This window comes from Felis catus, chromosome D2, assembly GCF_018350175.1.
Source record: "Felis catus isolate Fca126 chromosome D2, F.catus_Fca126_mat1.0, whole genome shotgun sequence".
Lineage (NCBI taxonomy): Eukaryota > Metazoa > Chordata > Mammalia > Carnivora > Felidae > Felis > Felis catus.
The window spans coordinates 15,401,801-15,427,553 of NC_058378.1; the positions used below are offsets into that span (position 1 = coordinate 15,401,801).

Here is a 25,753-nt window from a genome sequence, read left to right on the forward strand (position 1 = left end):
AACTCTTTGTACTTTCCCTCACTTTTGCTGTGAATCTGAAACTGCTCTTACAAAATAAAGTATATTAATTTGGAGAAACACAGGAGTGCCTGCTTGCCAGGAGTACAGTAGATGCCTGTCCCGTTCTGAAAATCATTTAATGGGACAGATCAGTATGTTCCTGAGCAACAATTGGTGAGGTAAAAAAATATGCGTATCATTCTTGGGCTTCCTGGATGACTCGGCTGAGCATCCGACTCTTGATTTTGGTTTAGGTCATGATCTCACGGTTTGTGAGTTCAAGCCCCGTGTTGGGCTCTATGCTGAGCATGGAGCCTGCTTAAGATTTGCTCTCTCTCTCTCTCTCTCTTTCCATCTGCCCCTCTCCCCCACTCATGCTCTCTCTCTCTCTTTCAAAATAAATAAGTAAACATTAAAAAAACCAATATGCTCAGCTTTCTTGGGAATGACCCATCTGAACTCCTGACGTTGTGGCCACACCATTCTCCCTTGCTCCATTTCAGCCTCTTCCACCCATCGCTATGCCCTCCCATGTAAAGACTCCTCCCATAGAAGCCTCTAAAGTCATAGTCCCAGCCACTGACCATCCTCAAACGTTGCCAATGCCAAGCTATACCAAGCACTTGGGCCCGTCTGCTTTCTCCTGTCTAGCAGCCTCCTCTGCCCTGTTGCCTCCCCCATTCTACTTAGCCTCCAAGATCCAGCCTTCATCCCCTTGTCTCAGCACCTTAAAGCTCCCTTACCCTGTCTACCTTCACACCCAGCGACAGCATGCCCACCTCCGGAAGAGCCCATCTCTGCATCTCACACCTCTTATGCAAAGGTCCCTCACGGTCCCAGTGAGACTGTGGTCACAACACACCTCAGTCAGACCCTCTTACACGTCAGCTCTCCAGCTCCTGAAATTGGGAAGCGGATTCTGGCTGAGGAGATTGTATCTAGGAGGGATTTCCTGCTTCAGCCAGGTGATAATGCACCTCCTCTGCCTCCCCCCACCTCCCGCCCGCCACACTTAAAGGAACCAGCACAGCTCTTTGTCTGAAAGACATTTCACTATCATAGGTGGAATAGTTAATTGTTCTCCCCCCAGGAAACCCAGTTTAGTGATCAAAGAGACTCATGGAGTTATATTTCATTTCTTCCAATAACAGAAGTTTGGGATTAAAATAGGGATTTCGCTTATAAAATACAAGAATAATGAAAGAAAGAAAGAAAGAAAGAAAGAAAGAAAGAAAGAAAGAAGCCTTAAAATGCTGTTACCACATATCAAGGCATGCTTCAAAAGCTTAAAAAGCCAAACTATTCTGTTGATGTCGGTCATTTTAGAAGCATTCAGGTATTATCTTTAGGAGCAGACTCACTTTTTACTTCCTTGGTTCTTATTTATTTTCCCCAGAACTGAAGATGTCAAGGAAAATGTGCTGGCAGTTTTACTCATTGTCCTGGTTTCCCTACTCGGATTTCTGACCTTGAACCAAGGCTTTTGCAAAGACATGTGGGTGCTCCTCTTCTGCCTTGTCATGGCCAGCTGCCAGTATTCCCTGTTAAAGGCAAGACCACATCTAATTCTTACCATCACTAATGTATCCTTGAAATCATGAGATGATGACACAGACACTTCTGATTTGTGTTCTAGAGCGTTCAGCCTGACCCCGCCTCGCCAATACACGTAAGTTTCGAATAACAGGCAAGTAGCTTGTCTCGTCTGCTTGTGTTGAAGAGAGGGGAACAAAATCTGTCCAAGAGGCAAAATATATATCAATGTGCATCTATTGAATATATACATAGAAATATGAATGCATGGTTGCCGATTTCAGGCTAGATCTGAGAGCGTGGTGTGAGTGGCAGTGGTGGGGGGGTGTACAGGGTGGCGAGGGTCTTTTCTATCCCGCTGGACTCATGTCAGAGTAGACCATGCAGCCCAGTGTGGGAAGGCCGGGCTCTGCAGTCAGACTGCCTGCTTTTGTTTCCTGGTTCCTCCGCTTGAACGTTGAACTCGGAAGAAGATACATGTACTTGCCGTGTCTCTGTTTCTCTGCATGCAAATAAGGATGATAAAAATGCCTGTCGGGATTAAATAATCTATTTAAATTCCTTAAAACGGTGCCTGGAACATAGACATTGCTTAGTAAGTGGGAGCTATCGTTATTGGTAATATCAGTTGTGTAAGCATGAACCATTTTTCTCTTTACGTGAAGCTGATCTCCTCCTAGTCCACATTTTCGAGAGTATTGTTACTTTTCTCCCACATGATTTTGGGCTCATTTAGAACTGAGACGCTGGGTTCACCGATACTGACCTGTTGGTGCTCCGGCATCCTTCCATGAGCTCTGAATCACACATAGCTTCCTCTGACCCAGCTGCCCTTCCCTTGCAGGATGCTAAGTGACAGGGTCCGGCACTGTCCCTGCAGGTACCCTGGCTACCACATGCCTCTGGTCTAATCCCCTGCCCGGTGGACCTCTCAGCTCTTAGAGGGCTTTCTCTTCTTTGTTAGGGTGAGCTGTGGGCCCCCAAGAAAACCGGAGAAAGGAAGCTTGATCTTAGCTCCATTGTGCTTTTAAAAAATTCATATCCAGGATTTAGGACTGCTTTTAAATCTGTGATAGCTCATGTTTAGCTCATAGTAATTAAGAAAAGCTTATAATTGGACGATCACATGGCATACGTTGCTATCTTGTTAAATTCCTCTGTTCCCCGTAATTGGTTTACATATAATACATCTTCTTTTTATTCCAGAGTCTGAATGTCAAGATGAGTAGAAGCAGCATAATTAGGGTATTAAGATGTATTGTTGTGATTATCGTCAGAAATCTGGGTTAGCTGGAGTGAGCAGAGATGTGGAACTCTGAAATTTTTTGTTCGAGCCCACCCTAGATGCCACGTCCTCCCCTTCTGTTTCAGTAAATAAACCCTCCTTTCGAGTGATGACACCTCAGTGTCACCGTTTTTCTGGGTGACTTGGGGGAGGGGTGTTACGTGCTGTTAAACATTCATTTCCCGCATGTACCTTCAGCAGTAATGCAGAACATGCTAGTAAAGGTGGATGGTGAATACAGCTGCATAATCCCTGTGGATTTGTCAAGTCTGTTAGCAACAACCCTATGTCATCGCTCCAAGTTGGAGTTACACTGTCTATGTTGGTCTAGCTCCTCGAGGACTCAGTCAAGTAGCTATTCCTTTCCCCAAGCAAGCGTGTCACAGTGAGGGAGTTAAGAAATGACTTCTCTTGCTGTCATAGTAAGACATAGCCAGACACCTGTTTATTAATTCTTGTACACCGATTTCTAAGTAGATTAGTCCCTGATTTGATTTGGCCTTTTTTTTTTTTTTTTAAACAGTTCTGGTGGGGAGAGAAAATACGGTAGCTGCAAAATGTTTCCTCTTGCGATCTGACTGAACCATGTGGGCATTTAGAAGGCGAATTTATTGTCTCCAGTTTATAAATGTGGAGACCTCAGAAAGGAGATGGTCAGGGGAGCTGGCCAAGGCTGGGCACAGAGATGGCTCTCAAGCCTGCTGCCGACGCCAGCCCCGGTCATCAGATGGACCAAAGGGCTTTCCAGAAATGACATTGTTTTGTACATTGTAGGGGGAGGGGTCATTAATAAATTCAGACACTTCTTGCTCTGAGAGTGATTGACCGACTTTTCTTTTTTTTTTTTGTTTCCTTCTGGAGAACACAGGTGGCAGATTTTGAGCAAGTTGTTAAAACCAGAAGATAGCAAAGTAGAAGTCACAGTTTTGCATAACACTGTATTTTCAGATGTAAATGCAGAATTAATGACGTGCTAATAGATACGGTACAGTAGACCCTGGGCCTGGAAGAGATGTGTCTGGTTATAAAAGAAAACAGGTCTAGCAGAGCTTAAAAAGTGATGGTTCAGGTGGATACTGGCAGCATCTGAGGATCAGACTGTCAATAAAGCAGTGGATGGACGAGGAAGCTTTTAACTGGCATACCCAGATCTGTGCACAGGTCTAACCAACAGTAACCACTGATGATCACCCAGGAAGCAAAATTCAGGAGGATACGTTAAGGGGCAGCAGAAAACTGGCATCTCCTGCACAGAGCCAGACTCAGGTGTCTTTCCCAGCAGCAGCAGGGATTCTGAGTTGGGGTGGCTGAGGCAGCGCCTGGGAATCTGCATTCACTGCCCTCCCTCCCCCCCGACGGGGGATGACAGTGGTGGTGATCTCAAATGATACATGACAAACGCTGGGGTGGCATGCAGATTTAGGGATTTGAATCCAGCCTGACCATGCACAAAGTATGAGATCTTGGGCAAGTTAGTTCTCTGCACCTCAGGTTTTTCGTCTGTGAGAGAGGAAATCATGACAGAGGAGCATAAGGGGATTGGACAAGATAAGGTGCTCAGATGCTCAGCACAGTATCCGGTAGTACGGTGGAAGCACTTGACGAATCTTAGCAACTTTTTTACGGCTAAACTGTGAACAAGAGCAGCCTCAGTTGGATTTGGTGAAGAGCGGATTGGACAATACGTGTAATGAGCCCGGCGCAGGGCCTCGAGTGACTCAGTCCTCTGTAAACGTTTCTTTCCTTGTCTCCTTCCACTCGGCGTAGTTATCGTTTCGTTGCTTACAGCACCAACTCCAAAGAGCAAGGGCTGTATCTTGTTATGTGTTCTCCTCGGTGAACTACGGCAACTATACAGTGCGAACATTTGGTACCACTTCCTGTTACATACAAAATCATCGGGAATGATTTTTGTGAATACGCTTCCGATCTTGGAACAGCTTTAGAGGTACAGAGCGCTTGGGAAGATAGTACAGAGAGTTCCCACATACCCACACCCAGTTCCTCTACTTGTTATTTACCTCTTGCATCAAATTGTGACATTTGTCGCAATTAGTGAGCCAATATTGATACATTGGTTACATTGTTAGTAACCAAAGTCCATATTTTACTCAGAGTTCCTTAGTTTTAACCTGATGTGCCTTTTCTGTTTGAGGACCTCATTGAGAATAGCACATTATGTTTAGTTACCATGACAGCTTCTCAGACTTTCCTTATTTTTTGATGAGCTTGACAGTTTTGAGGAGTATTGGTCAGGGATTTTGGTCAGTATTGGTCAGTTGGGATTATCTGATGTCTATTTTATGATTAGACCGGGGTTATAGAATTTTGGGAGCAAGACCATTGAGGGGAAAAGCCATTTTCATCACATCACATTGAGGCTATGTACCGTCTACGTGACTTAACCGCTGTTGGTGTTGACCTTGATCACCTAGGTGGGGGTAGTGTCTGTCAGAGGAATGATATTAAATGACCTATAAAAATTTTTCTCAGTCCTCAATCTTAGAAATAAGAAGGTCAACCGAGTCTTAGTGGTTCTCGACTGAAAATTAAATTAGGTTTATCTCTTCAGTTGTATATTTCCTTTGCTCAAAAAAAATAGTATTCTTTAAAGCATGAACACTCCAAATTGCCTTCTCTGAATTCTTTTATACTTAATTTCTGCCATGAAATCAGGGCAGAACTTAAGTGATCACCTTTCCCTCTGTCGGTCACTGTCATTGAGGGAAATGCTGAGGTAGTGGGAAACCGTAAAATGGAAGGGTGGCAGAGTGGATGGCACGTTGGGCACCATTTGATGTCCATTTCACTGCCTCCTTGGTTGGACAACGGCATTGACCCATTTGTCAAGATTCACAGACGGGAAAGCTAAGAAGTTGGCCCCGAAATATATCATTCTGTGAAATTAAGTTATAACCTAAATTAAATTATAAACTAAGCTTACAGAAACTCTTTTGCCTATGTCTTTTTAATTTTTAAAGTAACTTGTCAAATTTCTACCATATTTAGACTCCAGTAGCATCTTATTTTATTATTTGTTTCATTTTTAGAGAGAGAGAGAAGGAGCAGGGGAGGGGCAGAGTGACAGAGAGATTCCTAAGCAGGCTCCACGCTCAGCATGGAGTTTGAAGCTGGGGTCGATCCTACAACCCTGGGATCATGACCTTAGCTGAAGCCAAGAGTTGGACACCCAACCGACTGAGGCACCCAGGGGCCCCTGAAGTAGCATTTTAATAGTCATCTGTTAGGAATTATTTGACCTTTTGGTTGCTGCTTATCACCTCTACCGCCTTCTCTAAAATGTTTTGGATCCTTATATATACCCCAGTATGAGTCACGGAATACTTACTGGCTCCGGTTTTACTGGGGCTCTTCTCTCTGTAGGGCAGTGGCTGCCTGGTCCCCAGCTTTCCCCCTTTTGCTCCACATCCAAGGGGGACTGAAGTGTCTAGTTAAAAATGCTCAGGCATTTGCTAATGCTGATTTGCTAATGCTAAAGTGAGAAAAAACCCATCACCAGGCACAAACAGATATCTGAGTAAACAGATCGGTACCATCGTAATGAACTATAAAACAGCCAACTCCTATTTTAACGATGGGGGTTCACGTCAGTGAACAGTGCCCCAGAGCAGTGGACAGAGTATGCCGTTAATGTTCTAGTGAATGTTCTAATGAACACCGTCTAGAGTTCAAAGTCTTTTTTTTTTTTTTTGATACAATTTATTGTCAAGTTGACTAACATAGAGTGTGTGCAGTATGCTCTTGGCTTCGGGAGTAGATTCCTGTGATTCATCACTACATAGAACACCCAGTGCTCATCCCAACAAGTGCCCTCCTCGATGCCCATCACCCATTTTCCCCTCTTCTCCATCAGCCTCAGTTTGTTCTCAGTGTTTATGGTTTGCCTCCCTCTCTGTTTGTAACTATTTTTTTCCCTTCCCTTCCCCCATGGTCTTCTGTTAAGTTTCTCAAGATCCACGTGTAAGTGAAAACCTGTGACATCTGTCTTTCTCGGACTGACTTATTTCACTTAGCATAATACCCTCCAGTTCCATCCACATTGTTGCAAATGGCACGATTTCATTCTTTCTCATTGCCAAGTAGTGTTCCATTGTGTATATAAACCACATCTTCTTTATCCATTCCTCAGCTGATGGACATTTGGGCTGAACACCCCAAAACTATTACTAATGCTTCTCCTCATGCTCTCTGTATATCTGCTTCACACGAGTGACGTTCACATTATGTGTTTCAAGAATGATGATTATGAATGAACGTTAGTGAAGTCAGGCTGAGTCCTGGGGCCTGGACCCAGTGCCCAATGGGCCTCTCTGCCCGGTTGTTGTCGGGAGTCAGCACGCAGTGGCCAGGCGGCCGGGAGGCCAGTGCCCACCCAGCCTCCGAATCCTTGCTCCGCCACACCACTTTCTGTGTGGGAAGCCGGGGGTAAATTTCGTAATTTCGCAAAAAATTATTATTAAAACTTATGCCGCAGATTACCCTTGGCAAAATGAGAATAGTAAGTACTTCTTGGCGCGTCCCGGGGACTGGCCACGTGGGTAGAATGGTGCCTGGGGCACAGGAAAGGCGGGACAAATGTTAGCTCTTGGTGCCCTGGCCATTCACACTGGCCCAAAAAAATACCAGGTCCTGAATGTGGCCAGACGGGAATGTGTGCAGACTCTGCAGGTATGAGGTGCTCTCTCTCCTGCCCTGCGGACTGAGGGCGCACAGAGCCCAGGGCTGGCACCTGCGGCCAGCTGAGATGGGGGGGTCGCAGCGTGACCTGGTTAACAGGGTTAACAGCCCAGATTTACTCACCACCGAGGCCCAGCTGCACCCCAGGTTCTCTGACACCCCGTCTTCCCTTATAATAAACACCTTTTATATTTGTCTTAATAACTTTGAAGCCTTTGACTAGCCCCCTGTCTTGCTATGGGGATGATTCGAATGGCCTTGTCCCCTTAGCCATGTGCACCACGACTCTCCAGAGGTGGGGTCCCCGGAGGTGTTGATTCTCTGGCTTCGCCCTTCCAGAAGCTGCCCTGGCCCAGACCTCGTACACGTGGGTGGGGCTGGTGGGAAATCAGACACATGCGCAGACAGCCTCCAGGATGCCCCACAGCTGATATCAGGGGAGCTTCCCCAGGGCATTTTCAAGTTGAAACCACATGGCTGGGGTGGGGTGGGGTGGGTTGGGGGGTAGGGCGGGGAGGGATAGTTGGAGGAGTTGCAAAAAAGACTGATCAGACTTGACCTGGTGGAACTAGTGGAATTTTTTCTCTTGAAAAAAAGAAAAAGCAATCTTTGGGGGGTCTGATGATTGATTTGCATGGGAAAGAAGGAATTGGAGAGCAAAGGAATTTTATTAGGGGACTTTCTTAGGAATGAAGGAAAATAAAAGTCATGTCTGTGCCACCTGTTAGGGTCATGCTTAGAACAGTTTGGGGACCCAGAACATGCAGTGAGGTGAGACATTGGTGGATGATGAGGGCAGGCTGTTTGTGAGGGAGCCAGCCTTACGTTTTGTTTCATAAATTACCATTACAAGGAAGCATTCCCCTGCCCATTAACAAAGTTTGATTTGCCAGACTTAAGATGGGATCACAGACTTGTTCCAGGCCAGACTTTCAATTCCTAGAAAATGTATTTTTAAACCTTTTAGGAAACAAGTGGGACAAGTGGGAGGTCGCTCTTTAATTATATCTCCTGTATGGTGTCACTTTGAGGAAGGTCTTGTGTGTTTGTATACCAAGTATCTATCGGTAGCAACCAGAGTTAGAAATGCATTACAATCCCACTTAGGCTTTAGTTTTGACTCTTTTTTTTTTTTTTTTTTTTTTAATGCAGAGAAAGTATTTCCATACCCATTAATCTATGACCCAGTTGGATTCAAAAGGAAATTTCATAAGAGTGCAAATGTTCCTTCAAGACTGAGGCTGGATTCAGGGCCAAACATAGCCAGCCCCCACGGACAGCCTGTGTTTTCTTTCCTATTAAAAGATGGTCTCAGAATAGGACCATCTCTATTATAGAAGCAGTGGCAATTTAAATTGCATTTCTAAATATAACACGTTCAAGGCAGTGACTTTAAAAATTCACATCCAAAGCCGTATCACTTTCATCTTCACTTTTTACACCCAAAGTAGTTCATGAATTGCAAAGAATATTCTCCCCCTAATTCATTTTTGGTGGTGTTTTGAGCCTTATGAATTGTGCACTGATTTGTGACATGTAAATTCTTCATTGGCTTTTGCCCTGGAAAGTTTGGTGTTCTATCTTTCCCATAATTTTTCTATCCATTCAAGGAGAAGAATAAACATGTTTCTATTTCTCCTCATAACATTTTGAGGGCCAAGATGAGATCTGTTAAGCTTTTGGTCCTCCTCAAAGGAAAATGTATATAAATGGTGAGTTTTTAAAAATTGGATTATTCCCCTGCTCTACACTAAGACATTTTCTGCAATCTCTGTGGGTATAACTTTGTATCTGTATTGCCTTGCTTTTTAAGACAGAGAAATCAAAGCCCACAACTTACAATTCTATTTCTTAATAGTAGTGGGGCTCAAGTTAGACCACATAGAGCAAATAATGGCTTATATTAGTTTTGCATTTGAAATGAACAATACAAATGGAAGTTTCACTGTTAGGGGATCACTGATTAGATCTAGATTGTATCTAAGGATGGTAATTAAATTTTCAGCTAAATCTTGTTGAGTCTGAGAGGCATAACATTCTTTTTGATATTCTTCTCCTTAATTGTCAGAACAAGGATCAGAGTTGTTTTTTTTTTCTCTTTTCCTGGTGATTTGTGTATATGAATTATGCTGGGAGCGGGGGGAGAATGTTGTATGGTATAAGTTGTATGATATGATATAAATTTCTGACCATGTGATTTTTGTCATTTAATCCAAATAATAGGTACCATTCAGATATTGTGTTTGTTTTCTAGGGACACAACCAAATCATAACATATAGCAGACCAATCTATTTTTGTGTGCTGTGTGGCCTTATTTTGCTTCTTGACACAGGGGCCAAAGCCCGGCACCCTCCCACTTACGTTGTCTATGGCCTGAAGCTCTTCTCTCCAAGGTCCCTCCAATCAGCTAGGGACCTGTTAATAGGTGAGTGAATTTGGGGGTTGTGGGGAACGATATAGAGGTGGGAGGATATGTCTCCCCTTTGTATTCTGAATCGCTAGTTGGAGAAACCTCCTTGTTTGATTACTGGATGAAGAGAGATGCACCTCTCTTTTGGCTTGTATACCTTTAGAAGCTGGAGCCCCAGAGCATTCAATGGCAGAATCATTCTAAAGCATTGTGGTATCCATGACACAGAAGTTGTAACACTGTAATACCTTTTTTTTTTTTAATGTCTATTTTTGAGACAGAGAGAGAGAGAGACAGAGTGTGAGCTGGAGAGAGGCAAAGAGAGAGGGAGACACAGAATCTGAAGCAGGCTCCAAGGCTCTGAACTGTCAGCAGAGTTGGATGCAGGGTTTGAACTCATGAACCGTGAGCTCATGAGCTGAGCAAAAGTTGGACCCTTAAGGGACTGAGCCGCCCTGGCGCCCTGCAACACTGTAATATCTGAAGGCTGGTTGCTGTGGTGCCTGGTGTGAGGCATCGGTGGGGCTCCCCAGGGTGAGGGGGTTTTGCCACCTGGGTGGCCGTCTCAGGTGGGACAGACATTGTCACATGTCACATGGCACAGACATTCTAGTAACGCTTGAGTGTGTATGGTTCTCCGTCGAGGTAGAGTCCTGGGCATGCTGGTCACCCAGTCTGTCCCTGGTACTCTATGCACACCTTTAGGTCCAGACGGAGTTTCGTGTGATGTGCCCCATTTACACGGGAAACCTGCACAGTGTGATGGTTTCGAGCCCAACCTCTGGAGCTGGGTGCCTGGCCGTTTGAATTCTAGCTCTGCCACGTTACTAGTTATGTGACCTGGAGAAAAATTCTTTTGTGCTGTGGGGACAAAAATGGTAGTCACCTCAGAGGTTGGTTCAAGTTTGAAATGTGTCCGTGTATTTAAACATACAGAAGGGGGCCAGGCACCGGGTATTAGCGATTATCATCATCCTTCTGTGAAGAGGCTGCCCCAGTGTCGCCTGCAGCTCTGAGGGCTTGCCTCGTAATGCCCTGAGAATTCTTGCGATGACCTCCAGGGGTTGACACACACACCAGCCTGTGACTGGCTGTGATCACGTTGCCCAAATGGATTGGTAAAGGGCAACTATCGGAGATATCAGCCCCTGGATCTATTGCTTTCCAGTTGGATATCTTACTCAGGAGGAGCTTTTCAAAGCCATAGGTCCCATATCATTCTTTCTCTGGCCCCCATGACAGCTTCCTGAGTCTCTCTAGTGGACTGGAAAGGGCTCTCCACTATGGCATATCTTCGTGTTCCTTGTAGGTGACACCAAGGTAGACATTGCACCCTCCGACTCGCCTTCTCAATCACCATCTCCCCACTCCTCTTCCTGCTGTGTTGGTAGCAAACTATTCACTCCCCCATACCCAGTCCCAGATAAGCCCACCTTTGTGCCCACAACATCTCTCTTCCTGTTACATACACACACGCATGCATACACTCCGAGAAAGACTTCAGTTACTTTTATCTTCTTATAAATGTGCTCTCCCATCTCCCTCCCGAGATTAGCTGCAATGGAAAGTGCAGCATTTGAGTGGATGCAGATGCCCAGTCACGGTTGTGCATGCTGGAGACCGTCCTTTCCTGTTTCCTCTTAGCCCACGGCAGCGCTGGGGTCCAGAGCTCAACGGCACAGGAGGGCCTGGGGATTAGAGGTGGAGAGGGCATGACAGCATTTTGGAAGATGTTCAAGAAACAGGTGTCTGTGTCAAAATGTTGCCTTCCCTCTCTGCACCGCACACTCAATCTTGGGCACCTCATGACCATCTTTTCCTAGGGTCTCGAGCACGGGTTAGTGCTGATAGAGTTCCACCTCTTACAAATCCTTGTGACTTGATCTGGAACCCTAACTACCCTGGCACACCTCTTCATCTCATGCTCATGTCTTGTGTTCCTCTTCTGTGGTGCCCCAACCCCCTTGACCATGCTAGTTGATGGTCCATTCCCCTAAGCATGGTCCCGTCTTCCGTCCCCCCAAACCATACTTTTCAGAGCACCAAACCCATTGTGTGGTCATCGGCTGCACTTGTGATATTTGACTAACGTCTGCTCCCTCACTAGCTTGTATGCTGCTGGAGTCAATCCGGGCATGGCGGAGGCCACGCCTCCTTTCTCACCCTGAATCCCTGGCACCCTGCCCTGTGTCTGGTAAATACAGGCACTAAAGAAATGTTTGTTGAGTGGATGAACGAATGAACACAGGGAAAGCTTACATAGTCCTTTTTGGCCTGTTCAGCTCAGCCTTTCAGTATGTAGGGACTTCATAAGCACCCCTGAAGATGATCTGTAGAAAGAGGAAGAAAAGCATGGCATACATTCCATTTAGAAATTGTTTTTCTGTACATGGGCGTCTCCACCATTTCTCTCTATTTAATTTGCTACTATAAACAAGCCAATGGCATTGCAATAAATGTGGTTGTCTTGGCATAGCAAATTTGCCCTGGCATCAGAATATGAAACGTTATCAGGGCCCCAAAAGTAAGACCTTAATGTACTTGGTGGGATTTTACTTTTAGCAGAAACCCTTGTTCTCAAATAAGCTACTGGCTATGTATATTCTCATGTTATTTTTCTTCAGACCAATTCCATTGAGGAGTGGAGATGGGGCAGGGAATGTGGCATTTCGCATCTTTCTATCTGGAATTCCCTTTCCCTCATTAGAGCTTTTCCTTAATACATGTTTTTTGTCTGCTTGTCAACAGTGACAGGTAAAAATAGCGATAAATAATCCAGCAAGCCAACTAAATGACTTCTGGGATAAAGAAAAAGGGAAAACTAGAACAATAGCAATCCCTACGGAGTGAATGTGTTAAACACACTAATTTGCACCGAGCAGGAAAAGATTGTGGAACAGATTTAGAACAACTGGGAATGAGAGGAAGGGGATAGAGGTATATACTGTTTTTCTGACTTGATGGGGGAAAGCGAGGGCAATTCTTCTTTATGGAACCTCTCCACCTTCTGTCCCTCATTAGCAAGGGATCTGAGTGGATAATAACTGCTGCCATTGTTAAGTTCAGAAACCAACAGGGAGAGAAGAAAAAATCAGGAGGAAACAAAAGGTTATTGGGAGAAAAAGGAGTGTGTGTTTTCCGATAGCTGCCATAACAAAGTACCGCTAACGGGTCCCTGAGAACATCAGGGATGTCTTGTCTCATAGTTCTGGAGGCCAGGAGTCTAAAATCTCTGAAGGCACGAGGGAAGGGCCTGTCCCAGGCCTCCCTCCTTGGCTCATAGATGGCCTTGTCCCTGTGTCTGTCCACTTCATCTTCCCTCTGTGTGTGTCTGTCTCTGTGTCCAAATGTCCAAATTCCCCTTTTTTATAAGAATGTCAAGGTTATTAGATCAGGGCCACCCAGACGCCCCTCACGGCTCATGGGATTGAGCCCCACATCGGGCTCTGCGCTGACAGCATAGCACGGATTCTGCTTGGGATTCTCTCTCTCTCCCTCTCTCTCTCTCTCTGCCCCTCCCTTGCCCCCTCTCTCAAATTAAGTAAATGCATTTAAAAAGAAAAAGGACAGGAGAGAAATAGGAACTTAGCCCACGTGACCTTGTTTTCCATCAGGTGGTCTAAAGGTGCTGTCTGCTTCTCGTGCTGTGATGCTCCTCTGGCTGGTGCTGGGAATGGTGACATGGTTCTTAGAATCATGCCTTCTTGCTGATATTTCTGTTACCTGCTGCCACTCCTGCTTTCTGCTCAACACCATGAACCCATCAGAGGGAGGAGAGGCGGCCAGGGGAGGGGAGCTGGAAAGGCGCGGGGAGCTGACCCCGCCTCCTCTGCTCCCAGGGCAGAAGGGGTTAAATGTGAGCCAGTGGTGGGAGATGAGTCAGGTGGAAATTGGGTGGGTAGGGAAGATGGAGAGGCTGCCTATCTTATTTAATGCAAAGAGAGGACCATCTCAAAGGCAAGCCTCTCAATTACATAACAGAACAATGCAAGAAGGTGGGATGTACATTGCCAGGAGGCAGGGAACTTGGGGACATAAGAAGAAAGAGTCGGTGGCAGGGACTTGTTGCTTTTGTAGGCTGGGGCTGGGGCTGGGGCTGGGGTTGGGGGATGGTGAGTTAAAGACATAGAAACACTGAGGGTAATATTCTTATATAATTTTCCCCTCTAAGACCCCTCATAGATATTCAGCATATCCCTGTGGGCACTTCTCTTTCATTATAAGGGACAATTCTTTCTTTTTATTTTCGGGAGGGAGGTGAAGGGACCTCTGAGTATCCCTTGCCTGTGCTCAGTCAGACATGGAGAACTCTGGGCTGGAATTTTTAATACTTTCCATTCGGGTGACTTCAGCAAAAGCCGGCGAGGGAGGCTGTCTTTGTAACTATCCCCCTGATGAGGAAGCCAAAAGGTCTGCAGTGTCTTAGTATCATACTTCAAAAGGAGCAGGAGCAAAGCTAGAGTGTGCCCTGAGTGTGCACCTTGCCACCTGTGCCTGGAGATGGGGTCGGGGGGGGGGGTGCAGGAGAACGAGAAGAAATGCTTGGGTGCTGGAGGTACAGGCGATGGTGATTCACCGTTGTTGTAGCTGTAATTAGTAGTCATGGCCAGGAATACGGCTCCCTGCAAGAAACACCTGTAAGATGGTTTGGCCTAGAGGGGTGCGGCGGTACTGCGGGGTTACCTGGTGAAGCGAGGAGTTCCGGACGCGGAAGGGGCTCAGGCAAGATGAGGTGGCTGTCGTTTCTAGCACGACCCCATGCACTGCATGGATCCCTTTCAGATCTGAGTTTTCTGTTTTCCGTTAGTCCTTCCGACCACAACCCCCAGCCTACAACAATGCATCTCCAGTAGTGCCACCCTTGGAAGTAGATGGAGGTTTTGTGATGAGTTACCGGGATGTACCCCTCTCCTCTGCCCGGTGACACCTCACATTTGTCTTCTCTGTGTGTCTTCTATAAAGGCTGTTTCTGGGGCTCAGTATAATCCATGGTCAGGACAATTAACACACAGACAGATAAGGCATCTTGAAGACACACAACATACCCATTCACATCAACTGTGTAGGTTTCAGGTTTATTTCCATGTTATTTTCATTCTGTGTGTTCTCTCTCTCAAATTAAACCTAATAGTAGTAGGATAGAATAGTAACGAGTATCATTATTCACATTAAAAAAAAGAAGCCACAATGTTTTTATTTATAAATGTTGCTTGGCAAGAAACGAGACTGTACCAGAAGTTTCTGCATTTATGGTAATTATTAGGGAAAATGAGGAGTAGGGAAGAAGTGAGAGAAAATTGTAGACCCTCTCAGTGGTATGCTAAGAAAAAAACCTGTTCACAGGGAAAATTGCCAGTAGCCACAGGGACTTTTTCTTTTACTTTTGGAAAAAGGACAAAATAACCTCAGCAACTTCAGGTGTAATTTTCTAACTGTTCTAATGCAAAAACCATTTAGCTCCTTTTTAAAAATATATATATTTTTTATTTTAGAGTGAGAGAGAGTGAGTGGGAGAGGAAGCAGAGGGAGAGAGAGAGAGAGAGAGAGAGAGAGAGAGAGAGAGAGAATCCCAAGCAGGTTCCGCATTGATGCAGGGCTCAATCCCACAACCCTGGGATCATGACCTGAGCTGAAATCAAGGCGCCCTGGCTGCTTCTTTATTCACATGAACTATGGCCTGACACATGAGATGCGTGGGCTCCCCACCTTGCTCTCCTTCCACCTTCCTGGCTTTGATTGCAAAGAGTAATGATTTCCTTCTCTCATACATCCTGGGAAGGATCTAGACGCTGGGCTCCGTGTGGACTGCTGTCCTTCCACTGTGGCCAGGAAACTCGGGTCCTGCACGCACGGCCACAGCATCTCTGGCCAAGGCTCCCCCGTGTGTCCCACCAGCGTAGCACCCTCAGACCATGATTCACTGGCTCCAGTCCTTTTTGCTTCCATAGTTGTGGTTTCATTGCCTCATGTATTTCTCATAGAGAATACTTCTTTTTGAGAGAGTGTGAGCAGGGGAAGTGCAGAGAGAGGAGGGAAGACGGAGAGAATCCCAAGTAGGCTCCATGCTGTCAGCACAGAGCCTGACATGGGGATTGAACCCACACACCCCGACATCTGACCTGAGCCAAAGTCAGATGCTTGACTGACTGAACCACTCAGGCACCCTACATGCTTTCTTGAACATTTTCCAGTATTCAGCTGCCTTAAATATTGTTTCACACCCGTACTTTTCCCTGGAAGTTCTTCATTCTTGGTGTGGTTTTTGCCACATGCACAGCGCTTGAGAAGGTGAACTAATGCAATCTCATCATACCTTCCCTCTGCCCCTATCCTGGCCATGGGGAGTGCAGCTTAGTGTGCAATCTTCACTGCTGGGTTTGAGTCTCAGAGTTGAGAAAAATGTTAGTTCACTTGAAATTATGTGGATTTAAATTTTGATGCCTATAACTATGCTCTATAATTAAATTTCTCTTTACTTCTTATGTCTCCCCCATATCTTTGAGTTCCGTTCACAAGTGAAAAAAAATGGTGTCTTATACAATTATGTTTAGTAGGTCACTATTTGTGTCTTATTGCATACTTTGGTTGAGAAGTGGATTACTCGCAGATGCTCTAGGTTTTTACAATATCGTTGAAATCTTGCCACAGAAAACATTACAGCAAAATCACCACGTGTAGCAAAACATGGTTCCAACCGCAAGAGAGTTGAAACAGTTCCCCGGTATTATTGTAGAGGGGATTGTCCCATACTTACTTTTAAGCCACTACTAGCAAGAGCATGGGACCGTACAGATACTCTTCATTTCTACAATTTCACAATGGAAAGTTTACATTTCTGATTTTTCAGAAATAGCTGCACCCCCCCCCCCACCATCCCCACTCCCACTGTTGACTGTGGTTTATGCACAGTGTTAGCACATAGTTCCAACGTTTGGGCATATGGGATTTCAAATCAAATTTCCTTAGTTTTATTAAGGCTTACCAGTATCGAACTACATTGACATGCTACTCAATAAACTGAGACAGAAGACAGATGTATTATAGCAGAAGGAATGGGAGATTCTGTATTTCTGTGAAAGCCAACTTACAAAGACTTGAGCAAGAGAGGATAATAGGGAAGTAGCTGTGAAACGCAGCTCTGGTACGTCTTATTTCCTCTAACAAATGATCTGGGGGACACGTAGAGTCCTGGCATGTGGATGTTTTATCCAGCTGCACTGTTACAATTTTGGGACGGAACACGGTCCTCTGGCCAGGCAGGGCTACCTTCATGTCCCAGATGCTCCAGTGTCCGGGGAGTCAGTCCCTTCAGTGCCCCACCATCACCTGTGGTGGCGTCTTAATCACCACCCTCCCTTGTTCCTCTGCGAACCTGGAGTTCCCACTGAACTCGAATCTGTGGTTGGCATTTAGATGTGGTGATGCTCAGCACGTCAAGTGCACCAGGGGACAGAGGCACAAAGTGAGGAGCCCCCAGCTCCGATGTTGGCACCCCCCGCCCCCATGCAGGGAGAGACCCGCCCACCTACCACCCTTTAGGTTTGCCTGTTTCTGGAGTTTCCCAGATTCTTCCTCCCATGCTCATGCCCCCCACATGCAAAGCTGCTCTTGCAAACTGTGGACTGGTCCACTGCCTCCCTCACCACCCGAGGTCTCTCCTGGGTCCTCGTCTAGGCCTCTTCCTCGGACACGGCCCCTTGTTACTTCTGCAGGCATGTTTCCACTCGGCCTGCAGACCTTCCTTCTGTGGGTGCGAGGAGTCCAGTCTTGCCTCCAGGACGCGGGCAGGGTGGGCTGGGTGCTGGAACGGGAGCAGGCGGGATTGCCTCGGGGACCTGGTGGCCATCGACCGCACACTTACCGTCAACTTTGTCTGTTCACTTCCAGTATTTTTATATTGCTTCCCTGCGATTTCCCTCCTTGGGCTCTTCCCGCAGATCGACACTTTCTGCGTTTACCTTCTGGAACAGATTGACATGCTGTTTTTTGGAGGTTCTGGTAGGTCATTGACATCCTACTCTTCCTGTAAAGGAGTCTGAAGTTCCAATAAGGGCTGAGTGGAGTGAGAGTCCGGACAGCTAGGTTTTCTTTGTCATGAGCACTAAACGGCTTCATGCGTGCACCTGTACAGACAGGGGACCCGTGTCTCCGCCTGTGTGGACCCTCCCTTGGCGTGGCACTTTAGATTCCCACCGAGGTGGATAAAACCTCGCCTAATCCTTACCTGGAGACTTTGTGCCGGTTGCTTAACTTTAAAGTTCATGCTTCTCTGAATGGAAATGAACACGTGGATCTCCTAGGGGTTCTGTAAAAACTAAATCAAATTGTACATGAAGCACTTGGGCGTTGCTGGTGATCAGTACTATGACCACCTCATTACACACACATACATACATACACACACACACACACACACACACACACACACACACACGCACACACGTGCTAGCGTTGCTTGTTCATTACACTCTCTCTCTCTGACCCCCTTCTGTGGAAACCTTCACCCGCGAGGTTTATCGTGGCCAGCAGCTTTCACCTGTAAACAAGGAGGTCTCCCTACGTCCTCACGGGGCCTGTTCACGCAGTCTTCTACGAATGGTGCCCCCAGTTCTCTCTAAATGCTTTCCTCCTGCATGTTTAGTAAGTGGTCTGTCTTTTTCGTAATAACAGTCATCCAGTGCTTTGGCCCGACCCCTTGGACTTCCTCTTTGCCCCCCTCCACCCCCGGCAGACATCTTGTATTCCAGAGCCGCCACCGGCTCCTCGCGTCGTTACATTTATTGACCACGAGACCGTTGGTGTTTGTGTTTCAGCCGTTTCCGGGATGACGTCGGCTGTTTACAGCGTGGCCCGGAGTGCCGCCTCTGCTGCCCTGCTCCACGTGCTCTGCTTCAGCGCCGTGAAGGTAGGCGTGAGGACCCAGGGCCTCTGCCCTTCTCCTCCCATTCAGTAAACCAACTGGGGGTTCAGGCGGATCTGAGCACATCAGGAGAGGCAGGGCCCCGAGGGTGGGGCCTCGGTGGCGTTAGAAGACATCTTAAGATACCTGATTGCTAGGAATCACAGAGCCACGTGGTCTCATCCCGCTCTGCACCTGCCCCTCTGGCCTCCTTACTGACCCTGGGCCTCTGCCTAGCATGGCGGTCAACGGGACCTGTTGGGTTGACCCTCCCTGCTTTCTGAAGTATCGCTCAAAAGGCAGTAAAGAGATACAATGGCGTAAAGCTATGTGGACGGAGAACAGGAGAGGGTACGACAGCAACATGGTTTTAAAATCTAGAAAACAGAGGACCCGTAGACTTCTCCAGATGGAGAAAGTTGAAGCTCAGGAGGGCAGCAAGGGAGGCCCACGAGGATGAAAACACAAGATGATCCTTGACCTCAGGAAAACAGAAAGTTGTGTCAGAAAACCAGAGGTAATTACTATGCATGTAGTGGGTCAGCTGTGAATAATTCTTTGTATTTGTGGAGACTGGAATGACAGTTATATGGGGAAGGGAAGTGCGTGTGTGAGCGAGTTTGTGTGAGTGTGACCATCAGGGCTGCCTTTTTTTTTCTTTTTAATTTTTTTAATGTTTATTTATTTTTGATAGAGCATGAGCGGGGGAGGGGCAGAGAGAGAGGGAGACACAGAATCCGAAGCAGGCTCCAGGCTCTGAGCTGTCAGCCCAGAGCCCGACGCAGGGCTCGAACTCACGAACCTCGAGATCATGAGCTGAGCCAGAGTCGGACGCTTAACCGGCTGAGCCACCCAGGTGCCCCTGGGCTGTCTTAATCCTGTCTCCCACACTGGAAAGTCAGCAAATAAAATCTAAGATAGAAAAAGATCACGAAATAACAGGGGCACCTGGGTGGTTCAGTCAGTTAAGTGCCCAACTTCGGCTCAGGTCATGATCTCACGCTTCGTGCGTTCGAGTGCGCTGGGCTCTGCCGACAGCTCTGACCTAGAGCCTGCTTCAGTTTGTGTCTCCCTCTTCCTATCCCTCCCCTGCTCATACTCTGCCTCTATCTCTGAAAAATAAACAAAACATTAAAAAAAAAAGAAATAACAAAACAATATGTCACCTGGAAATATGGAGAAACATGGGCGAAGAAGCACAAACTGCCTTCAGGCATCAGGAATTTGGGCCATGAGGTGGTGTAGACAGGGAACACTGCTGCTCATTTTCAGTATTATAGAATTGTAGACTGCCCATAAAGTCTGAAGACAGTGATACACGTAATGTCGGGGGCATCTTCGTTCAGGAAAATTTAATTAATATCACACACATTTGTTGACTTTATGGACATCCCACATTTAATGTTTTAAACAACAGGTACGTCTGATAAAATAGAAATTTAATGTAAAAAAGAAGGTAAAAATAATGCATGTTCCATAGGGTGTTTAAGATCAAATGACACTTCTTAGCCAACTCTTTCAAAAGAGTAACTTACAGTCTTATTAAATGCATCATTGTGGGCGGCAGAAAGGTCATTGTTTATTCCCACTTGTGGAAGACGGGGAGTGCGACATGATCCTCTCCCAGGGCATTCCCATGAATTTGTCTGTGACCCTCAATGGCCTGATTTCCTCCCTCACTCCTTCCATCCCTTTCGTATAGGTAGTTTCTTTCGCATAGAAAAAGGGGAGGAGGAAGATTCCTTCTAATGCACAAAGGTAACTTACGTGCTGGTGGGGACACTGTCACCACGTTTATACCATCATGTAGAACAGTCATTACAGAAGGAATCAATGTTTCTGGTGTTCTTTCTTTTGAAATACATTCTTCTATTCTGTCACGGTTTTATTCAGGAAAAGTACACGGATTATTTTCTGTGTCCTTGTACTTCTCAGGATCTCTTCCTACTGCCTTTTGTAAAACATCTGTCTGTAAAACTCGGGGGTCACAAGCTCGCGCATAGGACCCTTTGTTTATTACTTACTCTGTTGTGTTTCGGTGTCTGTTTACATATACATTTTTCGCGCATTTTAATTTTTTATTGTTTTGTATTTTAATTTTTTAAGAGTATTTTTAATTTTTTTGTTCTTGGTGTTTAGTTTTCAGTTTAATTCCAGTTAGTTAATGTACAGTGCTATGTTAGTTTCACGTGTGCAATTTAGTGATTCAACATTTCCACACAACACTTGGTACTCATCACAGCAAGGCCACTCCTTAATACACACACACACACACACACACACACACACACACACACACACCCCACATCTTTATCCATTCATTGGTCAATGGACTCTTGGGCTGATTCCATAGTTTGGCCATTGTAGATAATACTACTACAAACCTAGGGGTACATGCATCCCTTTGAATTAGTGTTTTTATATTCTTTGCATAAATACCCAGTAGTGTGATTGCTGGACTGTAGGGTTGTTCTATTTTTAATTTTTTGAGGAACCCCCATCCTGTTCTCCACAGTCACTACACCAGTTTGCATCCCGACCAACCGTGTACAAGGGTTCCTTTCTCTCCACATCCTCGTCAACACCTGTTGTTTTTTGTTTCCATACATTTAAGAAATCTGATTTACTGGAATATAAATTCTATACTGTAAAATTTACCTTTTTAATATATACACTTAGGTAAGTTTTGATGGATGTATGTAGTCATGTAACTAACACCACACTCAAGTTGAGCGATGTTTGCACCAACTCCAAGGTTCCCTGGTACCCCTTCATAAGCCACCCTCTTCTTCCTGCTGTAACCTTTGGCTATGACTGAATTGCTTTCTGTGGTTATAACTTATAAAACACAACTTCATACGATAAAATTCCTGGGTTTTAAATATATAATTCTATGAGTTTTGATGACTGTGTATAATCAAATATCATCAAAATATTATTTATTATGAATTCTTTAATAATATCACAATACACACATCACAATCATGATATAGAACAATTCCACCTCCCCCGAGTGTTCTCTATGCTCCTTTGTAGTCCTTTCTCTCCCATGCCCAGGTTTCTGCCACTGCTGATCTGCTTTCTGTCATTCCAGTCTTGCTTTTTCTCGAATCTCATATAAATGGAATATACAACATGTAGCTTTCTGAGAGTTTGACTTCTTTCACTTAGCAGAATGCTTTTGAGATCCTACCATGTTGTTACACATGTCAGTAGTTTTTCTTTTTTATCACCGAGTAGTATTTCTGTGGTTATTTCCAGTTTTTGAAAATTATAGATAAAACTTTTTTTAAGAATAATTTTTTTAATGTTTATTTACCTTTGAGAGAGAGAGAGAGAGAGAGAGAGAGCGAGCCATATGAGCGGGGTGGGGGGCATGGGGCACAGAGAGAAAGGGAGACAGAATCTGAAGCAGGCTCCAGGCTCCTAGCTGACAGCACAGAGCCTGATGCGGGGCTTGAACCCACGAACCCTTAGATCATGATCTGAGCCAAAGTCAGATGCTTAGCTGACTGAGCCTCCCAGGCACCCCAAATTATAGATAAACCTTCTATAAACATTTGTGTACAGGTATTAGTGTGGATATGTGTTTTTATTATGCTTAGTAAATACTTAGGAGTGGTATTGCTGGGTCAAGTGGTTAATCAATGTTTAACTTCATAAGAAACTGCCAAGCTGTTGTTCAAAGTGTGCACCATTTTTGATCCCTTCAGAGTCTTTGAGATTTCCAAGTGTTCCAGATTCTTTCTAGCACTTAAAATTTGTAATAGTTTTTAAAAATAGTACTCATTCCAGTATGAACTAGTATCTGATTGTGGCTATAATTTGCATTTCCCTAATAATGACTGTTGTCAAGTATGTGCCATACTTTAGCTTGCTACTTATGTATCTTTTCTGGTGAAAAATCTGTTAAAGTCTTTTGCCCATTTAAAAAATTGCATTATATGTTCTTACGGAGATATAAGAGGTTTTTTTTTTTTTACATGTTATGAATACCAGTCCTTTATCAAATATATAGTGTACATATATTTTTTTCTAGTCCTTGGCTTTTCTTTTCATTTCATTAACAGCATTTATCAAAGAGTAGACATTTTATTTTATTTTTTTTTAATTTTTTTTTTTCAACGTTTATTTATTTTTGGGACAGAGAGAGACAGAGCATGAACGGGGGAGGGGCAGAGAGAGAGGGAGACACAGAATCGGAAACAGGCTCCAGGCTCTGAGCCATCAGCCCAGAGCCCGACGCGGGGCTCGAACTCACGGACCGCAAGATCGTGACCTGAGCTGAAGTCGGACGCTTAACCGACTGCGCCACCCAGGCGCCCCAAAGAGTAGACATTTTAATTATAAGGAAATCCAATTTGTCAATTACTTATTTTATGGTTTGCACTTCTTATGTCCTATCTAAAAAATATTTGTCTAACACAAGGTCACAAACATTTTTTCCTAGAAGTTTTATAGTTGCAGCTTTTACATTTAGATCTCTGACCCACTTTGAGTTGATTTTTGTGTATGAGATGAGGTAAAGATTGAGATTCACTGACATGATTGTTGAAAAGACTAACATTTCCCCCATTGAATTACCTTGGAAGCTTTGTCAAAAGACAATTACTGGCTTCTGGTTTCTGGTCCAGTATGTGAAGGGTCGGAAAGTTGTTACTTTATCCTAACACTAAGTAAATAGTTGAACAAATTTAAAAAAATCAACAACTCTTTTTGGATCCATCAGAGAAGGCAAGAAGCAAGCAAATCACTGCTTCCTAAATTGGAGAGACGGACAGGTAGATACAGGGGATCACAAGCTCCTGGAGCAGGAACCTCCATGGGAATGAATACAAGGGTGGGAAAACCTGAACCATAATCAAGGAATTGCCGAAGGCTCAGTCTGGGCAAGTCTGAGAGTTAATATCTCCCAGGGGGTCCACTTCTCCAGGAGGCCGCACAATTTTGTGAGTTTTACCTCCAGGAGCTTGGAACAGGTTCTCACAGTGAATATTGGAGAAAAATCCCAAAATCCAACTCTTGCTTTTAGTAGGTGGAGGGGAAGAGTAAACATTCTCTTCTTAACAAGAAGAGCATTCTCTTCTTAACAAGGCCTGATCTCATGATTTCCCCACAGCCTAAACTACTGGGATTTTTAAGAGCCTAACTGACTTAGAGGAAGGGAAATGCCAAACTCCAGTTGGCTCTAGCCTTCCATGTGGGCGAAAGGAAATACCAACTCCATTCCAGCCCCACCATTCTGTCTTACCTAAGCAGCACTCAGAAACACTTATGAAGTTCATAGTCCAGAGGCACAGGCTCACTAAAAAGCTGAGCAGTAATCATAGGACTATAAAATACTTCTCCCCCATGCCTTAACATCACATCACTAAAGACCTGTTTACCACAGTTCCTTTTACCCAGCGTGTCATGTCTGGCTATCAAGAAAAAAAATTACAAGGCATACTAAAAGCCATAAAACACAGTTGGAATGGATAGAGCAAGCATCAGAATCAGGTTTAGATATAGCAGAGATGTGGGAATTATCAGATTGGGAATGTAAAACAATTATGATTAATATGCTAAAGGATGAAGTAGACAGTATGCAAGGACAGACGGACAGTATAAGCAGAGAGATGGAAATTTTCAAGAAGAATCAAAAGGAAATGCTGGTGAAAGAAAACAACACTGTAATAGAAACAAGGAATGCTTTTAATGGACATAGCTGAGGAAAGAATCTCTGAGCTTAAGGCTATGTCAGTGGAAACTTCCAGAATGAAAAAGCAAAGAGAAAAAGACTGAAGACAACAAGGACTGTGGAACAACTACAAAAGATGAAACATACGTGTAATGAAAATGTCAGAAAGAGAAGAAAGAGAAAAAGGAGTAGAAAAATATACTTTGAAGCATTAATGACTGAGAATTTCCCCAAATTAGTGTCAGACACCAAGCCACAAATTCAGGAAACTCAAAAAACACCAAGCAGATGAATTCAAAACATCAACAAAAACAACAAAAACTAAACCAGTGCATATCATTCAAAATGCTAAAAACCAACGATCAAAGAAAAAATCTTGAAGGAAACTGGAGGAAGAATTATCTTACCTTTGGAGGAGCAAAGATAAGAATTGTATGTGGTTTCTGCTCAGGAGCTGTTACAGACTGAGTTGTTTTCCCCAAATTCAACTGTTGAAATCGGTAATGGGCTTTGGGGAGATAATTCAGTTTAGATGAGGTCCAGAGGGTGGGGCCCTCATGATGGGACTAGTGCCCCTGTAAGAAGAGAAATCACTGCTGTGTGAAGACACAGAGAGCAAGTGGCCATCTGCAAACCCAGAAGGGAGCCTGTACCAGCATCTGACCATGCTGGCAACATAATCCGTGGCCTCCTGACTTCAGAACTGTGAGAAATAAATTTATGGTGTTTAAGACATCGTGCTTAGTAATACACACACTGTATTTTGCTATGGCAGCCTAAGCTGACTCATGACAGGAAACAACTCAAGCAAAACACGAGTGGAGGGAAATAGTTAAGGTATTGAGATAAAAAAAAAAACAACCCACCAAGCTATAATTCTGTACCCTGAAAAATGATCCTTCAGAAGTGATTTGTTGAAGGAGATTGGTTGCCAGTAGACCTGCCTTGCAAGACATGTTAAAAGAAGTTCTTCAGAGAAAAGAAGAATAATGTAGGACTGACACTCAGAACTACATAAAGGAGGGAAGGTTATCAGGGAAGGAATAAGTGAGGGTGAAATAAATATTTCCGTTTTTTCTATTTATTGCAATCACATAATCAAATAAATATAAGTGTATAGTTATTATGAGTACTTGCATTACCCATAAAGTGGCACAATGTTATTTGAAAGTGGACTTGACTTAATTATAAATGGATATTGCACATTCTAGGGCAACGACTAAAAGAGTATTAAAAAAGAGGTATAA

General features: G+C 44.7%; 1 protein-coding gene and 1 long non-coding RNA gene across 8 annotated transcripts in view; one reads left to right on the forward strand and one right to left on the reverse strand.

Moving 5' to 3' along the window:
- The window catches only part of PCNX2 (pecanex 2), a 299,548-nt gene that overhangs the window by 80,117 nt on the left and 193,678 nt on the right, over positions 1-25,753 (forward strand). For 5 of the 6 annotated variants that reach the window (XM_045039935.1, XM_023240399.2, XM_023240402.2 and 2 more), the window contains exons 11-15: positions 1,397-1,550; positions 1,637-1,669; positions 9,771-9,942; positions 17,815-17,925; positions 18,741-18,832. In XM_045039935.1, coding sequence (XP_044895870.1) covers positions 1,397-1,550; positions 1,637-1,669; positions 9,771-9,942; positions 17,815-17,925; positions 18,741-18,832 — 562 coding nt within the window. The remainder of the gene's footprint in view (positions 1-1,396; positions 1,551-1,636; positions 1,670-9,770; positions 9,943-17,814; positions 17,926-18,740; positions 18,833-25,753) is intronic. The other variant, XM_045039934.1, reaches the window with a different exon arrangement.
- LOC109492412 lies at positions 16,964-18,702 on the reverse strand. 2 transcript variants are annotated; one of them, XR_006586902.1, is made up of 3 exons: positions 18,464-18,702; positions 18,152-18,232; positions 16,964-17,888 (listed from the first exon to the last, which is right to left on the reverse strand). It is a non-coding gene; the product is annotated as an uncharacterized LOC109492412 (long non-coding RNA). The 2 variants fall into 2 exon arrangements; XR_006586901.1 differs by having other exon boundaries at positions 18,152-18,241; positions 18,464-18,701.